The sequence below is a fragment of the Gymnogyps californianus genome, chromosome 3 (assembly GCF_018139145.2).
Source record: "Gymnogyps californianus isolate 813 chromosome 3, ASM1813914v2, whole genome shotgun sequence".
NCBI classification, from domain to species: domain Eukaryota; kingdom Metazoa; phylum Chordata; class Aves; order Accipitriformes; family Cathartidae; genus Gymnogyps; species Gymnogyps californianus.
This window is the reverse complement of record NC_059473.1, coordinates 126,251,850-126,276,672: the sequence shown is the minus strand read 5'-3', so window position 1 is coordinate 126,276,672 and position 24,823 is coordinate 126,251,850. Positions and strand designations below refer to the sequence as shown.

The 24,823-nt window shown below is 45.6% G+C and overlaps 2 protein-coding genes across 2 annotated transcripts in view; both read right to left on the bottom strand.

Moving 5' to 3' along the window:
- Positions 1-16,950, bottom strand: part of ELP3 (elongator acetyltransferase complex subunit 3) — a 91,442-nt gene extending 74,492 nt beyond the window's left edge. Inside the window, exons 1-7 of the mRNA XM_050893733.1 lie at positions 16,881-16,950; positions 15,193-15,292; positions 14,147-14,285; positions 12,765-12,835; positions 10,343-10,406; positions 7,367-7,435; positions 5,333-5,487 (exon numbers count right to left, since the gene is read on the bottom strand). Of these exons, the coding sequence (XP_050749690.1) occupies positions 5,333-5,487; positions 7,367-7,435; positions 10,343-10,406; positions 12,765-12,835; positions 14,147-14,285; positions 15,193-15,292; positions 16,881-16,899 (617 nt within the window). The 5' untranslated portion in view covers positions 16,900-16,950. The remainder of the gene's footprint in view (positions 1-5,332; positions 5,488-7,366; positions 7,436-10,342; positions 10,407-12,764; positions 12,836-14,146; positions 14,286-15,192; positions 15,293-16,880) is intronic.
- A 6,423-nt stretch (positions 16,951-23,373) lies between these two features.
- Positions 23,374-24,823, bottom strand: part of FBXO16 (F-box protein 16) — a 30,586-nt gene continuing 29,136 nt past the window's right edge. The window contains exon 8 of the mRNA XM_050894973.1: positions 23,374-23,441. Coding sequence (XP_050750930.1) covers positions 23,374-23,441 — 68 coding nt within the window. The remainder of the gene's footprint in view (positions 23,442-24,823) is intronic.

The following is a 24,823-nucleotide window of genomic DNA, read 5'->3' as shown; positions in this document are numbered from 1 at the left end:
AGGCTGGGCTCCCCGCAGCCAAAGAAGTAGCATATCTTCTTAAATCGCTATCCGTTCCAGATTACATTAATTTGCCACAGGGTGAACTCTGGCAGCTGAAGGGTGGACAACTATGTTTAGTCGCCTGTTTTGGAAGTGGTAACCTCAAGCAGAGGGTCAAGGTAGATAAAAGGAGAACAGTAACCTCTTAAATCGCCCCAGCATGAATCACTGAAGCTAGTGAGTCAAAGCCCTCGGTTATTTTTGCTAGAGTCACAATGAGTACTCAGAAAGCACAATTACGATACATTAGTGTAATAAGCAACCATATGTCAATTGAGCCATCTGAATTGTAGGAGAGCATCTTCTTTGCCTATACTAACCGCAAGGTAAAGCATGTTTGCTTAAACCTCTTTCGTTGAGGTTCACAGTACACTAGAATTTCTCACAAGTGGGGCCAGCGAAATACATACACAAAGCCAGCTGCCGCAGCACAGGCATAATATGCCCACTTGTTACCCCATGTAACTTCATTGCGGGTCTGTGCCCTAAAAGCCAAGCAGCCAGGCTAAATCTTGGTAAAATTACAGCACCGGCAGCAGCAAGACTAGACTTACCTGCAGAAACCTACATCTTCTAACAAAACTCCTAAAGTCTTATTTGGGAAATTTAAAGCAGACTTCAACTTTGACAATAAAGCGCAACCTTTTGAGAGTAGGTTTATTCCTCACTATTGAAAAGCAAAATTAGGAGTTGCTTAGTTGCCGACCTTCACAATCACTATATTTCTTGTGGAGAAACTGCAGCTTCTATTAGAAGAATTACTGATACATGAGACCTAATGTGGGTATTTGAGAAAAGAATATAACCATCTTTCCAGAAAACACATCATCTGATAACCACACAAAACACATTTTTCATGGGTTGCTCTGATCTGGTGTGTTCAAGAAGAGTGATTTCCAGCTGGGTTTTAAAAGGCATCAGGAGCTCCACATATCAAACCAACTGCTGCTGACTGCCAGTGCTCAGGGTTTTTTTTTTTTCTTCCTCAGATGGGCTAAGAGGTCTTAAACTGGACACACAATAATCCAGCCCTAAGCAGTGGTTATTTAAAAACCGCGTCTTCTCTTTAGAAGGCTCTAAAGTAGCTGGATCTATCTGCTTACCGCTTGCCAAAAGATCAATATGGCTTTTGGGATACCTAAAGGAAATTTCCTCGCACATAATGAAAACATTTCTGGCAGCGGGAAGCATTGCTGCCTGCTCCCCAGCTCAGCGGAAGACACAGCTAATGGTGGAAACACAAAAGGACACTTGGCAAAAGCAATCGATGACAAGCCTAAGAAAAAGGCAGTCTCACGGTGTTGCCTGGTATTACGAGCTGCAATTTCTCCACAAGGAATCAAATGCAGCCGACAGTACTCACTTCTGCAAGTTCTCGGCTTCAGCGCATGATGCAAGTGGAAAATGAGCACTTTAAGGGACTACTGACTGATGAGTGAATGTAAAGCCAAACTAGTCTTGGATAACGGACCTATTACGGAAATAGTTATGATGTCACATAAATATCAGGTACACAAGATGCTCAAATCGCAGAACATGAGGTTCCAGCAATTTTATCCCCTACTTTCTTTGCCATGAACAATGTGATTTACAACCAGACCGAACATCAGACAATGCATGATACTGTTAAAATAAAATTTAAAAAAATAATTTCTGTGCATTTTTAAATACACTAAGAGAAGCCAGGCTTGATGTTGCAGTCCAAGGAGCTGCCCGGGCGCATAGCATAGGGGGACCTTTCTGACATCTGCCTTTCTCAACACAGGCAAGTTCTCGTTTGGCCTCATTCACTAATTAAAAGTCAGACCCTGGCTCAGAGAAGAGGTGCTCAGCCCTTGGAGTTACATGGTGAGTCACGGTGGTAGTTAAATATGCCCAGCACCTCTAATGACTCATGGGTCAGGTGAGAGTAGCAAAATGACGGGGAGCAGCAATTCTCATTTGCATGTGTATTTTACACCTTCTTGGTTCATTGTCCTCACAAAAGAGCAAAAGCAGCTGCAATCAAGTCAACACTTTGGCTTGATGGGAACAACTCCGGGAGAAAGATGTATTTCTCCGGTATACAAAAAGAAAAATCTGTCTTATAGTGATTTTTTAGCAGTCTCCTCCTAAAGAAGGGAAGCTTATCCCCAAGTCCACAACCTTGCTTGATAGGCATCCAGAAGTGCACTGAAATCTCCTAAGTGGTGTTCTCAGCAGATAAAAATTAAAACTTCTCAGTCTTGTTGCACACTTTCCACAAAACAAAGATCCCCTCTGGCTCTGCAAAACTCATTCCTTGGCCAACTTCTCTCTCAAGCATAGCACAGCACCTCAAGCAAAGACTTCTGTCTGAATAGTCTCAAAAGTGTTCATTACCTCAATAGGGAGGTGCTACAGAAATATTAAACACCAGCAACACTTTCTCAGGAAAGTCATTTCCTTCCTCCACTCGCAACAGAGTCGCTATGAAAGCCTAGCAGTTTCTCTGTTTATCTTCTTAAAAATCACACTTTTGGTTAGTGAGTTCATGTATGTAAATACAGTTACTTCTACACTCATGTCCTGTTCATGCATCCATGAAAACCAAAACGTTAACTCACTTCAGGTCCACTCACGCAAAAAGGATCTCCTACCGCTTTATAAATAGAGGTATAAAGGGAGTTCTTCACACCCCCCAAGTCAGCTGCCCAGTTTACCTGGAAACAGTTTGAAGCAGCAATCTAGCTTAGATGCTCTAAGCCATCCTATGAAGATCCTGCTCTCTCCACTGACTAATAAAGCCACAGTTTCAGATTTATTTATTCGGCAGCAGCTGGCTAGAGCAGTGCCCCACTTCCCCAAGACAGATCACTCCCAGTCCCACATTTCTCTCATATAGGCACTGCTGGGTTTGCAGCTTTGTGATTTCCCACGAGGCTGGATTTACCGTAAGACTCTGTATCTGCAAGAAAGCCAGAAGCCAACTCAGAATATCAGCTGGAGTCCAAGGGCCAACACAGTTTGAGGACTTATTTCTTTAGTCGGACTTGCAGTGCCTGTTCCTGGTGAGGAACAGCACACACCTCCATGGCAGGCTACGGTCGTACTGTACTGGTTGAAACTGCACAGAGTCACATCCTTTTTATCAGATTAACTGGGACCAGAAGCTGCAGTAGGCTGATCAAGACAAAGTATTATATGAAGAAAATTCAAAATTACATCAAAAGGAGGATGCCAGATTGATGAGCCCTTCAGTGCTGCACAATTCAGAGCGTATAGGTCAGCATATCACTATCACTGGAAAGAGCACCAGACATAGAAGCAGAGCTCAAGTTTAGGACAAAGTAAAGAAATGACTGGACAAAAGGGGAAAAAAAACCAAACTGTGTTCACAGTTAGACAGACTGTAGCCTGCACAGATAGATGCTCCACCGGCTTAATCAAAGGTCATGCTCAGAAGGACTTTTTTAAAAGTATCCTGGCTGAAGGTCTTATTCCCCATTAGGGAATCACTGTACAAAATCTAAAGTTAAGTAATAATTTGTACAAGGAAGAAAAATTTCAAGGCTACCATGATCCCGTTCAAAGGGGTGAGAGAGACCAGATCCCAGGTTACTGCTGAATGCAGTGCCCACAATATAAAACAAGTAAAATACTGTCAGTATTCCCCATGTAGTATGGCCTCTGTTGAAGTAGTGAGGGAGAAGGACTGAATCCTCATGTACAAAGAGAAATCAATTCAACCTTGGATGTTTATTTCAAGTGCCATTGACCATCTCAAAACAGTACTGCAGTGACACAGTACAACAGCTAAATGCAAGAAGCACAAAAAGTAAAAGGTCTGATTCATCCTGAACCCAATTTTCTCGCCTCGAGAATATTTAGGAAGTGCAACTTGAATAACTCCCACATACCTCCATTTACTAAGCATTTAACATGAATTTTATGTTAAAAATATAAACCTTTATTTATGTGTTGGAAAAAACCACACATTGTTAGTGCAGGTTTTCTCACATTCCTCGATCTGCGTGCTTGCAAGGCAGTACAGTGACTTCAGAGTCACTTCGTTTTTGCATGCACTTAAAATTACTTGGTCACACGGTCTGTGTCATAAATAGTCTCCTCAATAATCTGCAGAGCAAAGGACAGGCTACTCGAAAAACAATTTTAGGTCCAATAAAATTAGCTAGACACCTGCAGCAGAAAAAAATATGGAATAACCACATCCTGAACCACGTGACATATGTATAAGCACAGTACTAATTTGAACAGGCAACCTGCAAACACCACCCGTCTTCCATAATGAGCTGTGTCCTTCAGTGCTCACATCCAGGGCACTAGAGCAAAAGAAAAGCAGTTCTTTTCCCAACTTGTTCATTATTTTATCTCGATAAAATCCACTTGGAAAGAGCAGCATAGCACTTTTTGTCTGGTCTTTGAATGACAAGAAAAAAACCCAAAGAAAACCAGCAGAAGTGTTTGCTGCCCTCCAGAGGAAAAAGAAATGAAATTACAGCTTTAAAATATGAAGGTAGACATGAAGCTAGGCAAGGGCTAGTCCTACTCAGTTTTTAAACTGCTTTCTTTAGTAGATGGTAATGGTATCAAGGAAAATCCACTGCACTGAACGACGACAAGGTAGCAAACTAAAACTGGCAGTAGGGATGCTCACCTAGTTTTAACAGCTCCAAAACGTCAAATCTCTCATTTTTCTTCTCAGTTTTATACTGCAAAATGCACTGAAAAGTTACGTATTTAATGACCCAAAGCACACATAAATAAATCAACCTCTGATTTTCAGTTCATCAACTGTAAAATGAGAAGACCACCATCTCCGTGTCACACCAAAATACTGCAAGGGTAACTGCGTTTGAGATTGCAAGGGGCTCGGAGCTCCTGAGCACTGACGCTCTCGGGGGTGAGTCATCCCTTACGGGAGCTGACGTCTGGCCTCCCTCCAAGGCAGGATCAGTTCCCCTTCCCAGCTAAAGGAAATAAATCTCATGGCAATGTGATTCGTCACAACTCCAAATCAAGGTGATGAGGCATAAAAGGTAGAAGTCCAGATGGAATGCCAAGAAATTAGAAGCAGCTTAGCACTTCCTACATGAGAAAATAGATAAACCATGGCCCTTATCTTCTGCTGGTGCTATGCAATACACAGAGCAATGCTGCAAGTTGAGCTATAAATATTCTGTGCCTAAATACGTATTTGGATAAACATTGCCTTTCAAAAAAAAATTTTTTTGTCTTCAGTACTTTCTGTTCTTACACCAGTTAAAGAACACTTTTAAACAATTACATTAAGGAAAACCAAGATGCTTACCTGACGGCCTCTGCTACATTATTGGAAGTGTGACCTGATAAGGCATCGTGAAGGTTTCTGATGAAGTAATCTCTGTAGTCTTCAGGCAGGGCCATGAATGTTCCACCCATCACAATAAACTCTACTTTATCCACGCTGTGGCCCAACTGCTTCAGCTGTAAAATTAAAAGTACCAGGGAAAAATTATCAATCAGGGACTTATCTAAAAGACTTCTCTGAAAACCCTGACATTCTGACACTGCATTTCCTTCTTCAGTTGTCGTATCTTTTATGAATAACAAACCATTAATACTTTTGTACAGATTTCTTATAACACCCCCCAAAAAAACCCTCAAAGTTCTTTTTCTACTACAAGAACACAGTACAGATATTGAGCCCAACGTAACAGGTTTTCTTGACAAAGCAGAATTATTTGAGCCTAGCATCTTGCTGATGGAGTTACACTGGTTCCAGTTTGAAGCTAGCTTAGATGTGGCCAGTATGAAAAGTTTCCTCGCATCTCCTTCAATCCATGTAGAACTAAATTTACTTACAAACCTGTGGGAGAAAAGGACTACACTGAATCCATGGAGAATTTTCCAATGGATTTGGAGATAAACAGGAAACCAGTCAAAGCAGAACAGGATTGAGAAACTCTTCAGATCTTCTAACTGTCCAGCGAAGACCCCAAAAAAATCATTTTGGTAGGAAAGCCACTATTCGAGTACTAAATTCTCCATGTAATTATCAAAAACTAGCAACTGCCACAGAAGTTCACTACAATTTTGTTGTAATAGGATCTCCTATTAGTAATCAGGTATTGTTCAGAACAGATAAGATCTTGTAAGAGGTTCAAAACTTGTCATTTATCTAATGGAAATGACAGACAAATAAAAGGTCTAACAGTAATTTTTCTGTGGGGATCAAGTCAGGCTAACGTAGAATTATAGAATCATGAAAAAGTTGAGGTTGGAAGGGACCTCTGGAGATCACCTAGCCCAATCTCTCTTCTCAAAGCAGCATCAGCTACATCAGTTTGTTCGGCACTGTGTCCAAACAGGCTTTGAGTGTCTCAAAGGATGGAGACTGCACAACCTCTCTGGGCAACCTGATCCAGTGCTTGGTCACCCTCACAGTTAAAAACTGCTTCCTGATGTTCAAACGGAATTTCTCACGTTTCAATTTGTGCCCATTGCATCACCTCCTGTCCTGTCACTGTGCACCACTGAGAAGAGCCTGGCTCTGTCTTCTTTACAGCCTACCACCAGGTATTTATACACATTGGTAAGACTCCCCCAAGCCTTCTCTTCCCCAGCCTAAACAGTCTTGGCTCGCTCAGCTTCTCTTCAGATGCTCCAGTCCCTTCATCATCCTAGTGACCTTCTGCTAGACTTGCTCCAGTATGTTCATGTCTGTCTTCTTCTGGGGAGCCCAGAACTGGACACAGCTCTCCAGGTGGAGCCTCAGCAGTTCTGAGACAAGAAGGAAGGATCTCCTCCCTTGACGTGTTGGCAACACCCCTCCTAATGCAGCCCAGGAAGCTGCTGGTCGTCTTTGCCTCAAGGGCAAAATGCTGCTCATGGTCAACTTGGTGTTCACCAGTACCCCCAGGTCCTTTTCTGTCAAGCTGCTTTCCAGTTGGTTGGCCCCCAGCACATACTGGTGCCTGGCGTTGTTCCTCCCCAGAGGCAGGACTTGGCATTTCCCTTCGTTCACCTTCAAGAGGTCCCTGCCAGCCCGTTTCTCCAGCCTGTCCAGGTCTCTCTGAATGGCAGCGTGATCCTCTGATCTATCATCTACTCCTCCCAATTCTGGATCATCTACCAACTTGCTGACAGCGTGCTCTGTCCCAACATCCAGGTCATTAACACAGAGGTTAAACAACACCGTTGGTCCCAATATTGACAGCCGGGTTTTATCACTAGAGACTGGCCTCCAGCTGGAGTTAGTGCTGCTGCTCACAACCCTTTCAGCCCACCAGTTCAGGCAATTAAAAGCATGCTCATTATTTTCATCACAACCACAATGCATTCCCCTTTCACTGTAAAAATTTACCTGTTCCACTCTGTGTCTCGTCTGGAGATAGGGGTCATACCTAGCCCGAATGGCCCTCATGGACGTTGGCTAAAAAACACAAGGAGATTCATTTTTTAAACCTTTTTTTTTTTTACGGAACACAGTGAAAAAGAACAAAAGACAACTTTTAGCACTGAAACGGATGCTGAAGTCTTCAAATCCTAATTGACCCTGAAGTCTTCAAACTCACAACCAAAGAGTTCATCCAATTGTAAACATGAATTCGGCTCCTTATATTTTTTAAAATTGTAACAAAACACATTTTCGTCCTGACATGGTAACATGACATAAAAAGAATGACACAATTTTTCAAATTTTCAGTGCATTACAGCAGGATAAAGATCTCTGTAGTGAGTCACAAAAAATATTGCAAAAATAACAAGCAAAATGTTTTTCAAAATACCACTTTTTCTGTCCCGTTCATTTTAGTTTCTCTTCACTTGCACAACAGTTATCCGGGCAGCATCCTCTAGAGCTCAGTCGAAACTTCAAATACTCTTTAAGCTAAACATATTCTTTCAATTGAAATTCCTAACAACTTACTTTTTATATTACTAGCTGATGTAAGCCTATTAGTAATACTCTAAGATAACGTTTCCAAGTATCTTGTGTATCCTGGATTTGTTTGTTTGTTGGGTTTGTGTAGCGAGGGAGGGGCTACAGGGGTGGCTCCTGGGAGAAGCTACTAGAAGCTTCCCTGGCTCCAACCCGGACCCACCTCAGGCCAAGGCCGAGCCAATCGGCAATGGTGGTTGCACCTCTGTGATAGCATATTTAAGAAGGGGGGAAAAAAACCAACCAAAACCAACCCACAAAACCAAAAAAACCTCCTGAGGTGGTGTGAGAGGAAGATGGAGAAAGAAGAAGAAGAAGAGGAGGAGGAGCAGCAGCAGCAGCTACAGTAAAGAGAGTAGGAGAGGAAGAAGAAGATGGCAGAAGAAGAAGAGGAGCTCCAGTGAGGAGTGGGATGTGAGAGAAACAACCATGCACACACTGAGGTCAACGAAGATGGAGGAGAGGGAGGAGGTGCGCCGGAGCAGAGATTCCCCTGCAGCCCGTGGGGGACCCCACGGTGGAGCAGGTGGCTGGGCCCGGAAAAGGCCGCGACTCCGTGGTAAAGCCCACGCTGGAGCAGTTTACGGAGGACTGCAGTGCGTGGGAAAGGACTTGAGTTGGAGAAGCTCGTGGAGGGCTGACCGCCATGAGAGGGACCCCACGCTGGAGCAGGGGAAGAGTGCAAGGAGCCCTCCCCCTGTGGAAGGAGCGGCAGAGACAATGTGGGACGAACTGACTGCAACCCCCATTCCCACCGTATCGGGAGCAAAGCTGAGCCTGGGAAGAAAGGAGGGGCGGGGGGAAGGTGTGTTTCTAAGGTACGGTTCTATTTCTCATCATTCTACTCTGATTTGGTTGTTAACAAATTAAATTGGTTTCTTTTTCCCCAAAATCGAGTCTGTTTTGCCTGTGACCATAAGTGGTGAGTGATCCCTCCCTGTCCTTGTCTCGACCCACGAGCTTTTTTGCTGTATTTTCTCCTCCCCATCCCACTGCGAGGGGAGGAGTGAGCGAGCGGCTGCGTGGTGCTTTGTTGCCGGCTGGGCTTAAACCACGACAGTTTGGTATTTCATATCTGTTATATTAAACTCTCTAAAGGATGAGGACTCTTTCACTCATACACAACTCCCACATGCTGTTAGTACTAAATAAATTAATACAACATATCCAAAACAACATGAATTATAAAGCAGTTACATATAAACAGGAATTTCCTACTTTGCACTAACGGGACAAGTTTCAAGCCACTGAGAAGTGGAAAACAACAGACAAAATCCACACTAAAAGGATGCTGCATCACTGTTTACCAAATTAATACAGTTTGTATTTTACCTCATTTTGCTACTTTACATCTGTACTATAGCTATGAGTTGGTTCGTTAAAACCAGTCACAATAATTTAGTCACAACAAGATCTTCTGCTGTTAAACTTTCTCCAGACAACGGGAGAGCACTGTTTTGGAAATATATATATATTTAGTGAGATATCACTGCAGATACAGGGATTTAAAAGGGCATGAACGTAATTTCAGAGGCACTAACAGCTAAATAATGGGCTTTTTTCCAGAGCTTGACCTTTGTTAGCCCACAGGGTCCTGTAGGTTGGACAGGACTGAAAGCAGGTCCAGTTAGGACAGGATGCCCAGGGCTGAGTCCAGTCAGTGTTTGACTATCTTTAAGAAGAGAGATCCCAAAACCTCTCTAGCTCCCTACTCAAGTGTTTTGACGACTGCCATGTTAAAACCTTCTTTTCTTATATTAAGGCACAATTTTCCACATTCTGACTCATGTTTGTTGCCTCTCACCTTTCCACTGGGCAGCTCTGAGGAGGAGTCTGGCTCTGCCTTCTCTGTACCTTTCCCTTAAACCCATATTGAGCCACGAGTAAAATTGTGTGTTTCTGCTGGACTGTTCAGTTAGGAAAATTTTGACACAGATTGGTAACTCCTGTTGGAATCACAGCTAGCACTCATTTCAACAAATGGCATGCAGCAGTGTCCCATGGGAGACAGCAATGTCACCTTCAATTGCTCTTACTCACTCAACGCTTTCCACAACTGGAGATTCAGATTAACGGCTGTTCCCACACCAGCAAGTCATGGGGTACAGCCACGGTGCTGCACTCGCCCTGCTCAGAATCACAGGCTGCTCACTCCTGCTCTACAGCGTACTGCGTGTATAACAGTATGAACAGCAGCAAGGCGAGGAGAAAGAAACAACTGCTACAGTAATTGAGAAGAATTTCCAGTCCTATAGTTGAGCTGCTTTAGATCTCGAAGTTTATGAAGTCTGCTTTTGTTTTTTATTCTTGCAACACAAGTGAATTTGTAGAAATAAAGAGCAGCCTAACCCAAGTTTACAGAGAGTGTAGACAATGCGTTATGGCAGGCCGAAGTAATACCTCATATCCAGTGTAAGACTGTGTTGAATATTCAAAATCAGAATCAGGTCCACCTGGGCAGTATCTGTAAATATAAAAAGACAGAAAACAGGCATCAAATTCATACAATTGCAACGACTTAATCTGTCTGAGGTACAGGTACACAAGAGGGTGCAGGCTGAGCAGACACTGCTCTGACTACCCCACCTCTCATCAGAAACGCAGGGGAACACAAATTCGAGACAGCCTGACGACAGCAACGTGCCAACCGCTCTCCTGGCATTCGGGAGCTCTCATACAGGCAAAACCAAATCCACAAAAGGAAGGCTTTATTCGCTCAAGCACTACGGTACCTTAATGCTGCAATACAGCTTCTAGACTAAAGCTGGCTCACGACTGGTCAGCTGAGAGCATGGGATGAATGAATGAATTCCTGTGTGTCTGCATCACCCGATGTAAATATAGGTAGAGACCCAAACGCACATGCTGGAGAGAGTGATTCTGTGATATCCAGTAACATTGAGAGGAACTGAGCCTATGTATGTTTACAAATGCTAAGTATACAAAACAGTTGTTCCATTTAATTTTAATGAGAATAGGATGTCAACAAACAGTTCAGACCTGTCAAATGACTACACCCACATAAAACAACTTGGTAAAACTTACTAGAAGCAAAATGTACTGTCAACATATTTCTGGAACATGGCATTATTTTAGGGAGCTGCCATACAGTTTTGGAGTAATAGTTACGCACAGATTATTACATTTTAAAAAGTAATTTTACAATCATAAACAATTTAAATATTTTCCACCATTCTATCAAGAACATTGTCTCATTTGATGTAAAATATGATTTTTGTTTGGCATGGGAAGACATAAAAGAGAGATAACATCCTGTTACACAATCTACATTTCTTTTCCAGAAATTTATAGAATTTAAATATCTTCATGGTGAGAAAGATCATTTACATTTGTTTTCTGAACTTAGGAACATGCCGTTTAATGAATACAGCATTCTAAGACTACTTCAAAAGAATACAGTCCATCTACTCCAGATAACTGTATGGCAGTTTGGTATTAAATTACAGTTTCTGCATCTAGAGCCTTGTTTGAAACTCTTATTCTGTGACACAGCAAGACAGATTTGCGGCTATCACAGCATGACTGCTAGCCAGGAGAGGAATGGTACACAGCAGATAGTCATTAAAAGGAATACAAATTTATTCTGAAGGGTCCTCAGCTTTCTTTTGAGGGCTGTGGGATTAATGACCACTCTACAGCCATTCTGTGCTCAAAGATGACCTGAGACAGGAGGGCTGACAACCCCTTCTACTTTAGCTGCAGGCGCCGAGCACCTCCAACAGAAAAGGCAATAGAGAAGTCCGCGTATTGTTACTTACGGTGCAGATCTCAAACGCACAGACACCAAGAGAATGCCATCTCTATCAAATCAGACACATTCGGTTCACAGTATAATTGATTAGTTTCCTCGCTGCCTGCCCTGCAAACTCAACCCAAGTCACCTGTCACCATTATAAAATTAATTACCAAATTACCATGGCCAAATTAATTTGCTGGCAAAAGTTGTGCAATCCAATTGAAGACATTTCATACACATAATTACCTGGAACATCTCAAACAGAATAGCCACTCATGCAAAAACAAGAACAGAGCCAGCTCACTCTCTGTTAGGCAGCTGGTAGTGAAACACATCGATGTTTCAGGAGTGACAAGGTGGGAAAGAGAAGCAATGTTTTGAAATAGATGAACTGACATGGTTAGAAAATAAAACAGACGAGATTTCAGGTGCACAGACTCTCAAGTCAAACGGAGGTAACATACTGCAAGGTAAACCCAGCTTGGGTTTCTCAATTCAAATACAACTCAGAAGCTATTCCCTTAACGCCACAAGCTCTTGGCAGCTGGAGGCCTTCCCTTCCATCTGTGCTCTCGTTTCATTCCAGAGCCAGGCAGAGCCAGACTGTCACACCGAGCAAGTCTTTGCAGACAACACCTGCACCTCCTCACGTGGGTCTCAGTTCAGCAGTTTTCAAACTTTTCAAATTGAGCCCTGTTTCTTTTCTGTAATAGTCTTCTCCAATCTCCTGACGTACCCAGCCATAGGCACAACAGACCCGCGCACCCTAACACAGTAATACAACTTAGATTTGATCACGAATACATTCTCCTGGTTACTACATTCACGAAACTGTACATCTACTAAGGTAAGCAGGGTTTGGCCCATGAAAGAAAAAGGTTTCCTCCTCAAAGAAAAACTGAAAACAAGTAGACTTTTGAGCGTAATGGGCAGGTATCAGCAATCTGCAACTTTGCGCTTGTGCAGAAAGGAAGCCTGTCCTCAATACAACGCTACTGCAATATTAGATTTATACAGAAATACTGGAAAACAGTCCTCTTAGGTCATCTAAGCTGTCATACTTACACGCATATGTTGCCTGTAAAGTTAATGTGCGGACACCTGTGTGGTTTACACATCACAGCCACGACAGCAATCTATAAGAAGCAGAGTTACAGAGGAGAGAAATTATAGTAATTGCTTCTGAAGTTACTAAAATAAAATGCATCTTGGAAGGCTACGTATACATGTGCATCTGCGAGAGACTATTTAAAGATGTTTTCTGCTTAGTCTGCCACCTAGAATATCTGTGCGTTAACTCTTGAAGGAGATAACAAATATATCAAGCAATAGGAATCCTATTTAATATTTTCACAATTCAGAATAAACTGGCAGTCTATTCTAAAGAACCAGGTGTCTTATACCAAATCTGATGAACCACCCTGCTGAAAAGATGCAGGCTGACATTCAGGTATTCACTAGGACCATCTAACATGCATCTAAAACACTGCAAGGGTGAGAGTGTGCCACCAAGCATACCAAACACCACCTGGAAGATGAAAATGGGGGAGAGATGAAGAGAAACAAAGAGATATAAACTGAAGAGAATAAAAATAGCTTCCTCCCTCCACCTAAATGAGCCAAGCCTTTTTTCCCCGGCTGATCTCACAACTGCTTTTCATACACTAAATGCAAGCATAACATAAGATGCTCTCTTCCCTTGTAAAAAGGACCAGAGGGAAGAAGAGACAGACACACGAAGATTTTTCTAGCCTCCACTGATTTGGGGCACCCAACTTGGAATACCTAATTTCCAGTTTTCAGAAATCCTGGCTGGAGTAAGAGTTTAATGAAATATTCTATAGCCAGAAAGAAGAAATTATGCGTTTTTTGTTTTGTGGGTGGAGGGGAGGAGGAGGGAGGGTCGTGGTTTTGTTTGGGGTTTTGGGGTGGTTTTTTTAAGTTATAAAAATTGAACACTTCCTGGATTTTGGTTTCTGGTTTTTTGTTTGTTTTTTGGGGTTTTTTTGTTAACTTTAGGCATGCTATACATACAGTAGGGAAGCTTAAAAACACACAGCTGAATGTTAGCTGTAGCTCTATTACTGTTTTCAGCCTGAATTACCTTTCAAAGAAACAGGTTAAATACTAACATTTTGTCTTTGTTCACTGAGAGGGCCTACAGATTAAGCTGCACTGTTTCTACAGCAACTAAAAAGCAAGACGTGCTGGTCTGAAACAAAATCTCCACTCCTTCTCCTTCTCTCCTCCCAAATGTTTTGAAAGCTATAGCCCTGTGGGCACATCATGACAGAAAAGGCAACCTGGAAGCTGGCAATGCAGCCAGTGCATCTATATTAAAGCTTCTGGACATTCAATATCCTGGTCTTTGAAAACAATTAAATACAATTTATTGATGAGAGCAGGGGAGGATGGTGGCGGATGGAGAGAACGATGTACGTGCTTACCCCGCTAGCAGTCCTTATAGGCTTGGCCTTCAGCTTTGGTACCAGCACCTTGCGGTACTGCGGTGGAACAGCAGCGATGATGTCAACCAAACGTGGCTGCGCTGAAAGTCCATACTTTGCTGATGTCTTGGTTTTCAGCCTGAAAGCAGAAATACCTCAAATTAACAACTCCATTCTGACTTGCACAGCCATATTCCACAGCAGTGCTACTGTATTACCGTTCAGTTACACGGAGATCTAGGTAGGTTCTCCCAATTTGCCTTTCCAGGTAACTTATTTAAAAAGCATACAGTAATTCCTTGCAACAGCTGCACTGTGTATTAAAATACCGAAAATAAACTCCAAATAAAGTTGATATGCAACAACTGCCAATGTTTTTAGTTTCTGTACATTTTTCTTCTAAAAATGGTTTTATCAAAACATTGTGAAAGCTGCCAACAGACTCTGGCTTACCCGTTTTCAGTGATTTAATTCTTTTCATGTCTTCCATGTGATTAACCCCTACACACGCAGACTCTAGCTGAGTTCATTTCTAAGACATCCATGTCAGTTACTTCCAGCATCAGCAAAAAGTTTGCAATTGTATGATGTAAATGAAATGGAAACAGTGGGACAAATTCAGGTTTTATTATTCCACATATGTAAAGAAGGAAGAACTTTCTGTAAACAACAACTTCATTTATAACCCATTGCTAAGAAAATCTGATTTAAACTTTATCCCTATATTAATCTCTCCTTTCCCTGATGGAACTGACTTTGGGACTACTGAAGGATGAATACAGGTGGAAACAAAAAAAGGCAATGACAAGTTTCTTAGAGGTTTTCAACAATACAACCCATTTCATACTCTGAGGATTGCCAATGAAGTAGCAAATCACCACAGAATTTACAAATCTTGGGGTCTTTATTATCAGATAATGGTAAGATAAATGACAGTAGCCTGTGAACATAAAACATTTTAAAATAAAGCCTGAACGTAATAGACTGTACAGGACACGTTCATCACTGGTGGAACAGCTCTTCAGTGTCATCCCTGAGCAACTTACTTGTTCAGATTCACATCTTTTCCCTGCTCATGAGCCTCAATTAACTGCTTTATGATGTCAGCTATCGTCATCATCATCAGCTCTGCATGGCTGAGGTCTCCTGAAATGAGAACAAAACAACAAACCACGTGTATAGCCAGTGCTTTCTAACAGCTTGTGACAACCAAGGCGTACCTGCTCTGTAGTTCATTTTTAGTATTTCCTACAATTGTTGCCTACAGAGGGAATTTTGCCACTGCGTTATCACTCTTGATTTGCAGCATTCCCCGAACAAATGACAGTCACGGCCTTGTATTGCTGGTTTTCTTTTACTTCTAGGACAAACTCCACCTTCTTATGTAGCAATATAATCGCTAATATAATAATATGAGCAATCTGCACAACAGCTAGAAATAAGCCATTGGAAGTTAAAGACTATCAGTAGAATAGTCTGATGCTACCAGTACATGTTGCAAGGAACACAACGCGTTCATGAGAGGGACAGTGGGCAAGGCAAACGACGAGGCCAGCTCTGTGAACTCCCCTCCATCACAGAGGGGGTACGCTGCATCAGGCAGTGCTATCAGTGCCTTAAAGCTTCCCCGCTGCACCTCACAGGCCCACCCCATGCTGCAACAAGGATATGCACTGTATAGACTGCATACATTGCTTACATTTCTTCCATACCAGCTTTGGGAGAAGAGGGGCATTGCTATTAAGAGATCCATCCATGCTTCCTAACAACAATGTGCATTTATTCCACCTTGTGCAGCTCTGTCTAGCTCACACCAGCAAGTGTTGGGACAGTAAAACAGACACACCAAACTTGTCAGAAAACCCCCTAGCAGGGACATAGCTTGGTGCACAACTGCTCCAACAAGTTTTTGTTCATGCCAGCTGTGCTGAATCTGGCAGCATTTACAGCCACCCGGGAGAAGCACCGCAGCGATGCTCCCATCTGGTTTCTCTCTGCAGATAGTTCTATTGGACAGACCAGGCCGCTGCTAGCCCCGTGCTGCCCTGCATCATCTTTGCTGCCCCATATCCTTCCCCCAGTTTTTTTCCCGCTCTGCCATGAGGGAAAAGCCCAGCAACACCCGGACCCCCCTGCCCCCAGCACCCCATTCTGCATCTGACAGTCAGGGCACCGGTCAGGAGCAAGGCAAACTCCTGAGCACCCACATGGGTGCAAAGGACTCTGCCTCCCAGTGACAGCGCCCAACTCAACAGCGGGGAGAGAAAATGGGTGGCTCACAGTGGGGTGCCAAGTCCCTCCAACCCTCAAGCAAGATCGAGGCTGGCCCTTCACCCGCCTCCAAAAGAACACGGAGGGGGCAGAGCAAGGTCTTGCCCCGTTTTCCCACTCCACATACACACACACGCACAGGGTTAGGGGAGGCGGTAAAGGCCTGCCACGCCACAGCTCGCACCCCGCCAGGGCCGGGGGAAGCATGAGGAGGAGCCCTGTCCCACAGCCCCTCCGCCATGCCCAAACACAAGGTAAAGCGTTGCCCCTCAGCCCCGCCTTACACACACACACACACAAGGCTGGGGAAGGCGGCAAAGCCCTGCCCCACAGCCTCACCCCCCACACAGGGGCCGGGGGAGGAGGGTGAAGCCCTGCCCCACTGCCCTCAGCTCCTGGGAGAGGGGCAGGAGCCACCCTGCCGCCAGCCCCCGGGCACTGCGATCCCCCCACACCCCAATACCTTTCCTCTTCTGCTTCATGCTGGCGGCACCCCCTCAGCCGCTCCCCTCACGGGCCAGGCCAGCGACTCCTGCCGTGAAGCGACACCGCCCCTCACCGTCGTGAAAACGTCGCACCTCCAGCCGCGCTGCCGGAAAACGACAGGAGGACGACAGTGGGGAGGTGGCTGTCCGCCGTACGGCGCATGCGCATATCGCGGGCGAGGCGGTGCGGTGCCGCTGCCAGCCGCCGGGGGGCGCTGTGGGGAGACCCGGAGCGGCGGGAGGAGGGACGGGACGGGAGCGCTCCCTCAGGGGGTGGCCTGTCCCGCGGGGGATCCCCACGCGTGTGTGCTGGGGTCCCGCGGGGAAGCCTCCTTGCCCGTCCCTCCTTGTCGTGTCCGGTGTTGTCTCTCGTTGAAATACTCAGCGTTTACCGGTATTGATCGGTATTGCGGCGCCGCCAGCGCGGAGGCGCGAGTCCCCCTGAGGGCCCCCCCACCGCCGGCCTTCGGGCCCTGCGCCCCTTCAGCGCTAGATGGTAGCAAAGTATCGACATGAGGAGGGGAAAACAAGCTGGGTTTTCCTGACAGAAGGCTAAAAGTCGTTCCCCGAGAGGCGCCTGGAGACCTGCGGGCTCCTTGGGAGCACAAGGCGGGGAGCTGGGGGCCGGGGGTGGTGGAAGGGAGCAGGGGAGGGGAACAGGGGGGGTTTGAGGGGCACCCTGTGGGGAGAGGCTGAGGGAAGGGGCTCGTTCAGCTGGGTAAGGAAGGGCTTTGGGGGGCCCTGACGGCAGCCCCCCCTCCCTGCCCAGTACCTCTAAGGAGGTTATGTCTTCAAGGTGTGTGGTGGGAGGACAGGAGGTAGTGAGCCTAAGTTTTTTAAGGAGAGAGGTTCAAACTGGGTGTAAGGAGAAACTTTTTCATCGCCAGGCCAGCCAAGTGTCGGAGTGGGTTGCCCATAGCGGTTGTGTCATCTGCTTTGGAGGGTTTGAAGACCCAGCTGGATAAAGCCCTGAGCAACCTGGGCTGATCCCAGAGCTGACCCTGCTTAGAGCAGGAGGTTGGAGCAGAGACCTCCTGGGGTCCCTTCCAGCCCTAATTCTCTTGCGGTCCTATGAAATGAGCTCGAGATCCTTCCATGAATCTCCAGTGACTTCTAGAGCCCACATGAGCTTCAACATCTACAACTACTCCAGGCAGCGAATTCCACGGCTGAATTACATCTTGTATGGGGAACGACCTGCTTTTGTTTGTTTGTTGCTGTTAGCCAGAGCCTCGCTGGTGCTGCCAGCTCCTGCCTCTCCTTGCTGGTGGCATCCTGGTCAACCAGCAGATTCTAGTGGATCTCTTTGTGAGTAACATGAACCTACCAGTGAGCAGAGAGTAGAGGCTGCCTGGATGACAAAACAGGACTGCAGAGGAGGAGAGAACAGGCAGCAAGGAAAAACAGGCCACCAAAAAGGAAAAAAAAAAGAAATCAAGTGACAGGAAAAAATGAAGAGAGATGCTGGCAACTGCCAAGTGACCCGATTTTATGATTTACCCACCTGGAGTACTGTGTTCAGCTCTGGGACCCGCAACATCAGAAGGACATGGACCTGTTGGAGCAAGTCCAGAGGAGGCCATGAAGATGATCAGAGGGCTGGAGCACCTCTCCTATGAAGACAGGCTGAGAGAGTTGGGGTTGTTCAGCCTGGAGAAGAGAAGGCTCCGGGGAGACCTTATAGCAGCCTTCCAGTACCTAAAGGGGGCTTACAAGAAAGCCGGAGAGGGACTTTTCACAAGGGCATGTGGTGATAGGACAAGGGGTAATGGCTTTGAACTGAAAGAGGGGAGATTTAGATGAGATGTAAGGAAGAAGTTCTTCACTGTGAGGATGGTGAGGCACTGGCACAGGTTGCCCAGAGAGGCTGTGGATGCCCCATCCCTGGAAGTGTTCAAGGCCAGGTTGGATGGGGCTCTGAGCAAGCTGGCCTAGTGGAAGGTGTCCCTGCCCATGGCAGGGGGGTTGGAACTAGATGATCTTTAAGGTCCCTTCCAACCCGAACCATTCTGTGATTCTATGATTTATGGGCTGGTAAAAACCTTTCTTGGAAAACCTCCTGATCTGGAGGCTGACCTGAAGATTTTTGGCGTCTTGCTCATGACTGGTGTGCGCCTGGGGACTGAAGGATCAGCAGGGTTTGCGGGGAGGGAAGAGGGCACGTGGAAGGCGCCGCAGGTCGGCTGTTCCCACTGTGCGGGTTGGTTTATAAAGCAACCGGAGCCTGCTCTGGTGCCCGAGGTCAGCACGCGCAGCCTGGCAGGCAGCTTGTACGAGGGTGTATGTGTGTGTGCACGTGTTGTGAGACCATCCTGCCTTCCCCACCTTGCTGGGTGGGTTTGGCAGCATCCTGCCTATACAAAGCAAGATCCCAGGATGGAACAGGTTGAAAATACGGTTTAGACCATCTGCTCCCGTTGCTACCTCTCTCCTGCCTTCAGGGCTTTTTGGAGAGCTGAATTCAGTTCTCTTCCTACAGGATGTGCTGGGAGTGCTCTGCAATGTCGGGACCTGTCTCTGCCTGCGATTTTACCTCCCCGGGGGTCTCCCAAGCATCCTGTGCCAACCAGCAATTTATCCGTGGTTTGGAGAGTGGTTGTGCTCAGGATACGGGCTGCACAAACAGTTACAAAGCGTCTATCCAGACATGCGTCTTCTGCCATCACCTTTGTCAAACCTATTGCAGCAGCTACTGCGCAGCAAGGGACGTTTCAGATGCGGCCACGCAGTCAGGGGTTGTCTGTGTGTCTAGCCGTGCCCTGCTTTGGGCTGGCTGGGGTGTGAAAGCAATTCCTTCCCCTGAATTATTTGGTGGTGCACATACTACGCAGCATCCATGGGGAGGATGTCTTTGTATGATGTTGGGGATGGCACAGAGCACAGGACAGGTGGGATGCCCATGCTAGATGCACGATAAGGTGCTCATTCTAAGAGCATGCCAGCAGGGACAGGGCGATTGATTTCAAACTGATTCCCATATCCCCCTCCCCTTAATCCACACCCCCCCTAAACACAACCCTACACACCGTGTCACTGCCTCCTCATCTCAGCCCTTCGTTACGTGAGCTGAGCTGTGCTCTCCATTCGTTATCAGCTTCATCCCCCTATTACAGCAACTTTTTATCTTGCATTTAGCTACTATCATTAGCTGCTTTCCCTTTGCCGCAAGGTCTCCACGCTCTTCGGTAACCGTCCTTTCACCTATTATAACCCCAACGCCGCTGCTGAGACTTCGCTCTCTGAACACTCGCTCTTCCCTGGCAGCAGCTCACGTTCGCTCATCTTCCATCTCGCCACACAAGTTGGACGTTTCCAAAAATCCTCAGTTTTCATCCAACTGTGCTCCCACCTGCAACTCCCATCAAGTTCAGTTACACATACTCCTTTTCCCAAGTTTCTGTTTCTTTAGCTCAGAAGAGCAATAATTAGGAAAACTTCATTTTGGCTACAAAGCCAAACTACAGTACCAAACTCTGCCATTGCTCCCGGCAAGGAACACCAGGTAAATGCAGGTGGAGTTTTGGGCAGAAACGGATGGTAAAGCTTGGGTAAGAGGGTGGCTGGCATGTTTGGGTTTGTTCCCCACATCTGAGCAGGGCTGTAGCCTAGGGCTCACATTCTGATCTTGCTTGTACTGGTGGAATTCAGATGCAGCGATGCTGATTCATTGGCCTCTGGGGTTTAAAAGGTACTTTCAGTTCTTTAATCAAAGGCTGTGGCTAATGAGAGTTGTGCAGGATCTGGAAATGCCAAGCGGTGCAGGGAAATGCACATCTACAAGGAAGGGCGCAGGCATAACAACCTTCCTCTGTACTTGTTTAGCAATTTCTTATCAGCATATCTGGAAGCGCACTATAAAGGTGGGTAAATAACCATCTGCCTCTGCAGATCAGCAGCCCGGGGCGCAGACAGTGATACGGCTTGCCTGAGGCCAGCCAGCAGCTCAGTGGCAGAGGCAGGTGATGGAGACTCTGTCTCTCTGTATCTTTTCTCTCCATTTCAGATTCGGACCCATTTTGTGACCTCAGGAATGATTGTAAAGTATGTTGTAAGTACATACATTTTTATTCTAATAACATAATCGGTAGGAGTTACATCAAGGCGTTATGTAGGTCTGCTGTTACTTCAAGGATAGACTACTTGGCTTGGTACGTTCCTGGACATTACTGTTAGTTATTTTACAGCATCATAAATAACAAAAACTTTATAAATCAGAGAAGGCCTAAGCCTTAAAATGTATAGTGAACACTTAAGACATATGATCTGCTGCAGCGACGGCACAGTGTCTGCAGTAATGTCCGAGCACTCAGCTCCAAGACCAGTCAGACCCTGGGAACTTTACGTTTCTGGCGAGTATGCTCATTGATGAGATAAGAAAAACCATTGCTGCAGGGTTACATTATTTCCTTGCGTAGCCATTTGCTGTTTGTAACCCGGACCTAGCGCTGAACTGCTGCCACAAGAAGCTACACGCTGCCTAACGGAGACAAAAAAAAAAGCTGGAACAACCATTTGGACTTCAGAAGCCAAGGAAACACCCATGAAGCAATCAGTTTAACTTGGTTTCCTGGGGAAAAGGCTTGTGAGGAGAGATTTGCAACACCAGGGAATGATGCTGATTAATGTTTTGGATGGGATTTACACCACCTCACTTTAAATGCTCAAAAGTTAGCTTTCTTAATCAAAATTGGTCAGTCTGGTCTCTTGCATAATCAACAGATCCTAAGATATATGAGATAATTGCCGTCTGCAAGTTCCTAGTTCAGCCGATCGCTTGAGAGGTAACCAGCTTAGACTTAACTAGCTCTTAGGCCATCATGTTGGTTGAGATGAACTCCCCCTTCCGAGCATCCAGGGCAACTAGAAAAATGAAAGAACAAAGTCTGGGAGAGGGAGACGCACTGAATTACCTACTCATTGATTTGGAGCTGGAATTCATATGGCACTCGACCAAGTACCCCAACAGGCAGTGTCTCCTGCTGGATGCTCTCCCTTCAGGTAAGATCCATGGTGCGTTGTGCCCGGTGCCTGGTCTTGACAATGGTCAATGTCTCTCGCGCCAGAAAACTTGAAACCCTCAAGTGACGCAGTGCAGAATAATCTGCTCACAGAGCAGAAGTCTTCTCCTAATCCTTGTGGATCAGTAGTTGGCATTTTCTCTGAAACATGATTTCTAGTCTATAAATGTTGAGAATCCATGGGTGTACTGCGGCTCTTCCTAAACTGTGGAAAGGTTCACTTTTATCCCAGCTCTCTCACTCTGGGATATGATAAGGCAACTAGTTACAGTTGCTGTGCTTTCAGTCCCCTTATCCTTAAAAACTGCTATTCATTACATTCACTGGATATTTCCTTAATTGTGGAAAAGACAAGTAAGAGCACATGATTCTCATTCTCTTAAAAAATTAGACAAGTGCCAGCTCCCCACACAGAGCCATGTGCAGTGCTGTAATCCAGAGTGTGGGATTTGATTTCCTTCTCACTAACATGATTGAAAAGATGGAGTTGCCTTGTTTAACATGAGAAAGAAATTCTGTCTTCAATACAGCCCTAACTAGGTTTTTCTTCAGCTGTTTTCTCTGAGCCTCCCTTCTCCCACATATTATAGGCTTCTCCCTTGAACGCAGTGGTGCCTTCTTCACAGTCTAGCTGATTTGGCAGGGGCTGTAGGTTACAGCTGAGGGATCACAGTAACATTGATGATAAACCACTCACTTTGTAGGGAGGGTACAGTTTCCATCACTCAGGTGGCTGGTAGTCCTCCCTTGTCTTCCACGATCCCCTCGGTGCCCACAGAGACAGACAACTTCTGTAATTCACTGGCAAAGCATCACAGAGCAGCTCAGGCCATGGGATATGCCCCAAGATGTCCGAGTGACACGCAGGCAAGCTCACCTGAGGTCCAGCAGCTCTAGCAAGGATCTACGCAAGTGTCTCCATGGTCAAAAGCCCAGGTGAACTCTGCAGAGACAACATACCCAGCAGAAAAAGAGAATATAGCACCAGCTCGAGAGCAGCAGCGACAGGAAACCAGGCTGAGAAGCACAACAGGAAAACAGACATAGACTGTAGTCCAGTTTGGAAACGGGAGATCCCACCTGAAGATCCCAAAGGCCGGCAGGAGTCATTGCACCAAGTATGGTACTTCCAAAAAAAAGTATAAAGCCATTGCTCCAATACTTTTCTATCTAAACTGGCTGCAAGGCAGTTAAGATTTCTTTTGGACAGCCTAAGTGAGAATAGATGCAGGACCTCCACGCCCATTTCTTTGCATTGTGTGGTGAGGTCAATGAAGAAAGTCTTTTCTAGCAACAGCTGAAAAAAAATAAAGCTGGGTCCTTGTGAAGGACTCAAAAGCAGCTGTTCTTCACCGAGCACAGCCTGTGACTCGGGTAACATTGCTGTTGTTTCCCCAGTGCCAGGCAGATAAGTTTCTGTTCTGCTGGGATGAAAGATACTCTGGATCTTCCCTTACTCTGTGTCAGATCCTTGGTTAGATGGAGGAATGTGCCAGGGCTGAGCCTCAAACAGCGGAGATGCTAAATGAAAGAGAAATAATGTAAGAATCAGACAGATTAATTTAGTCGGAGAATTCAGATTCTAAACATATTTAGGTACTCGGCCAATCCTTGGGATTTTGGTGGCATTTAATACCTCAAATACCTTTACAAATCTGGATTGAATGGAAAGACGGTTTTCATTCATCATCTCATTATAGAGAAAATAATCATCAATCAAAACATCTTTACTTTTCCTGCCCACCTTTCTGACAATCTGCAAACATGCCCTGGCAAAGCCCAGCTGGAGCACTACCTAAAGGTGGTAAGTTTACCTTGGGAAAAGCCTGGCAGAGATCACAAAGGTCCAGGAGAGGTCACTGAAGGAATTAAGATAGGATTTGTCTCTCTCCGATACAAAAAAAATATAGTTTTGCCTTGCAAATTGCCCCTAATCCAAATGCAATCCCTCGGGGATAATTTACCTTGGTAGTTTTTATACTACAGCAATGGAGTTTGTAGGTAGCTTGCTTCCCCACTCTCCCTAGCACTTTCCTCGTGCACAGTTTTTAAATTTCTTATCATGTAGAAGACAGTGACCGCAGCAGAGCTCAGACAGGGCACTGCACGTCCCTGCGTGTGCCATTACCCTCCACCCAGACGGGCTCATTAATAATCACTGGGTGCCCGCTTCCCTGCAGGAGCTCCCCTTACTCCATCCCCCACATCCTCTTTGACAACACTAAGCCGCTCCTCAACAGCAGTTGCAGATTGGTTCACAGAAGTTAAGAGACTTAAACACTTTCTTCCCGTTCCCAGTGCCTCCCGGACGGCAGCAGTCGGAGCTGAGTGCCACATTCCTGGGAGGCCACAACACTGCTGCCAGACCAGCGGAATTCCCTTGATTGACTGGAACAACCAATAACGCAGCCAAGGCCCAGAGCCTACGCTTAAGTCTTCATGACTTGGCCCCAGTCCAGCGTACAACCTTCCTAAGGCCCTGTCCAGGCAATGTGACTTCAGGATCGGGGCCCTATTTTATAGAAACCTTGTATTGCTTTAGAATTACGAGGGACTGTAACCCTCTAGCCTGATCGTGATGCTTTCCTCTCTTGGCTTTTATGGCCAGGATGCATTTATGTACTGCTTCCTACATGAAGAAGTCTTCATGTGTTTTCCTTGGGCCTCATCTTACTCATTCCAGTGCTTTCCCCTATGTATCATCCTTCGTCTGTGTTTAGATCCTTTCTTTCATCACCCACAGAAAGATTTGTGATCACTTTGCACTGTGGGTTCTCCTCGTGGGGGTTAGCCTATGCACCTGCTAAAAATGCTAGATGCTAGGGAGATCCAAAGGGATGCTGGCGGTCTCTACGTGCTCCATTATCTCCCTTCTAGATGGGATCATCAATAATGACTGGATA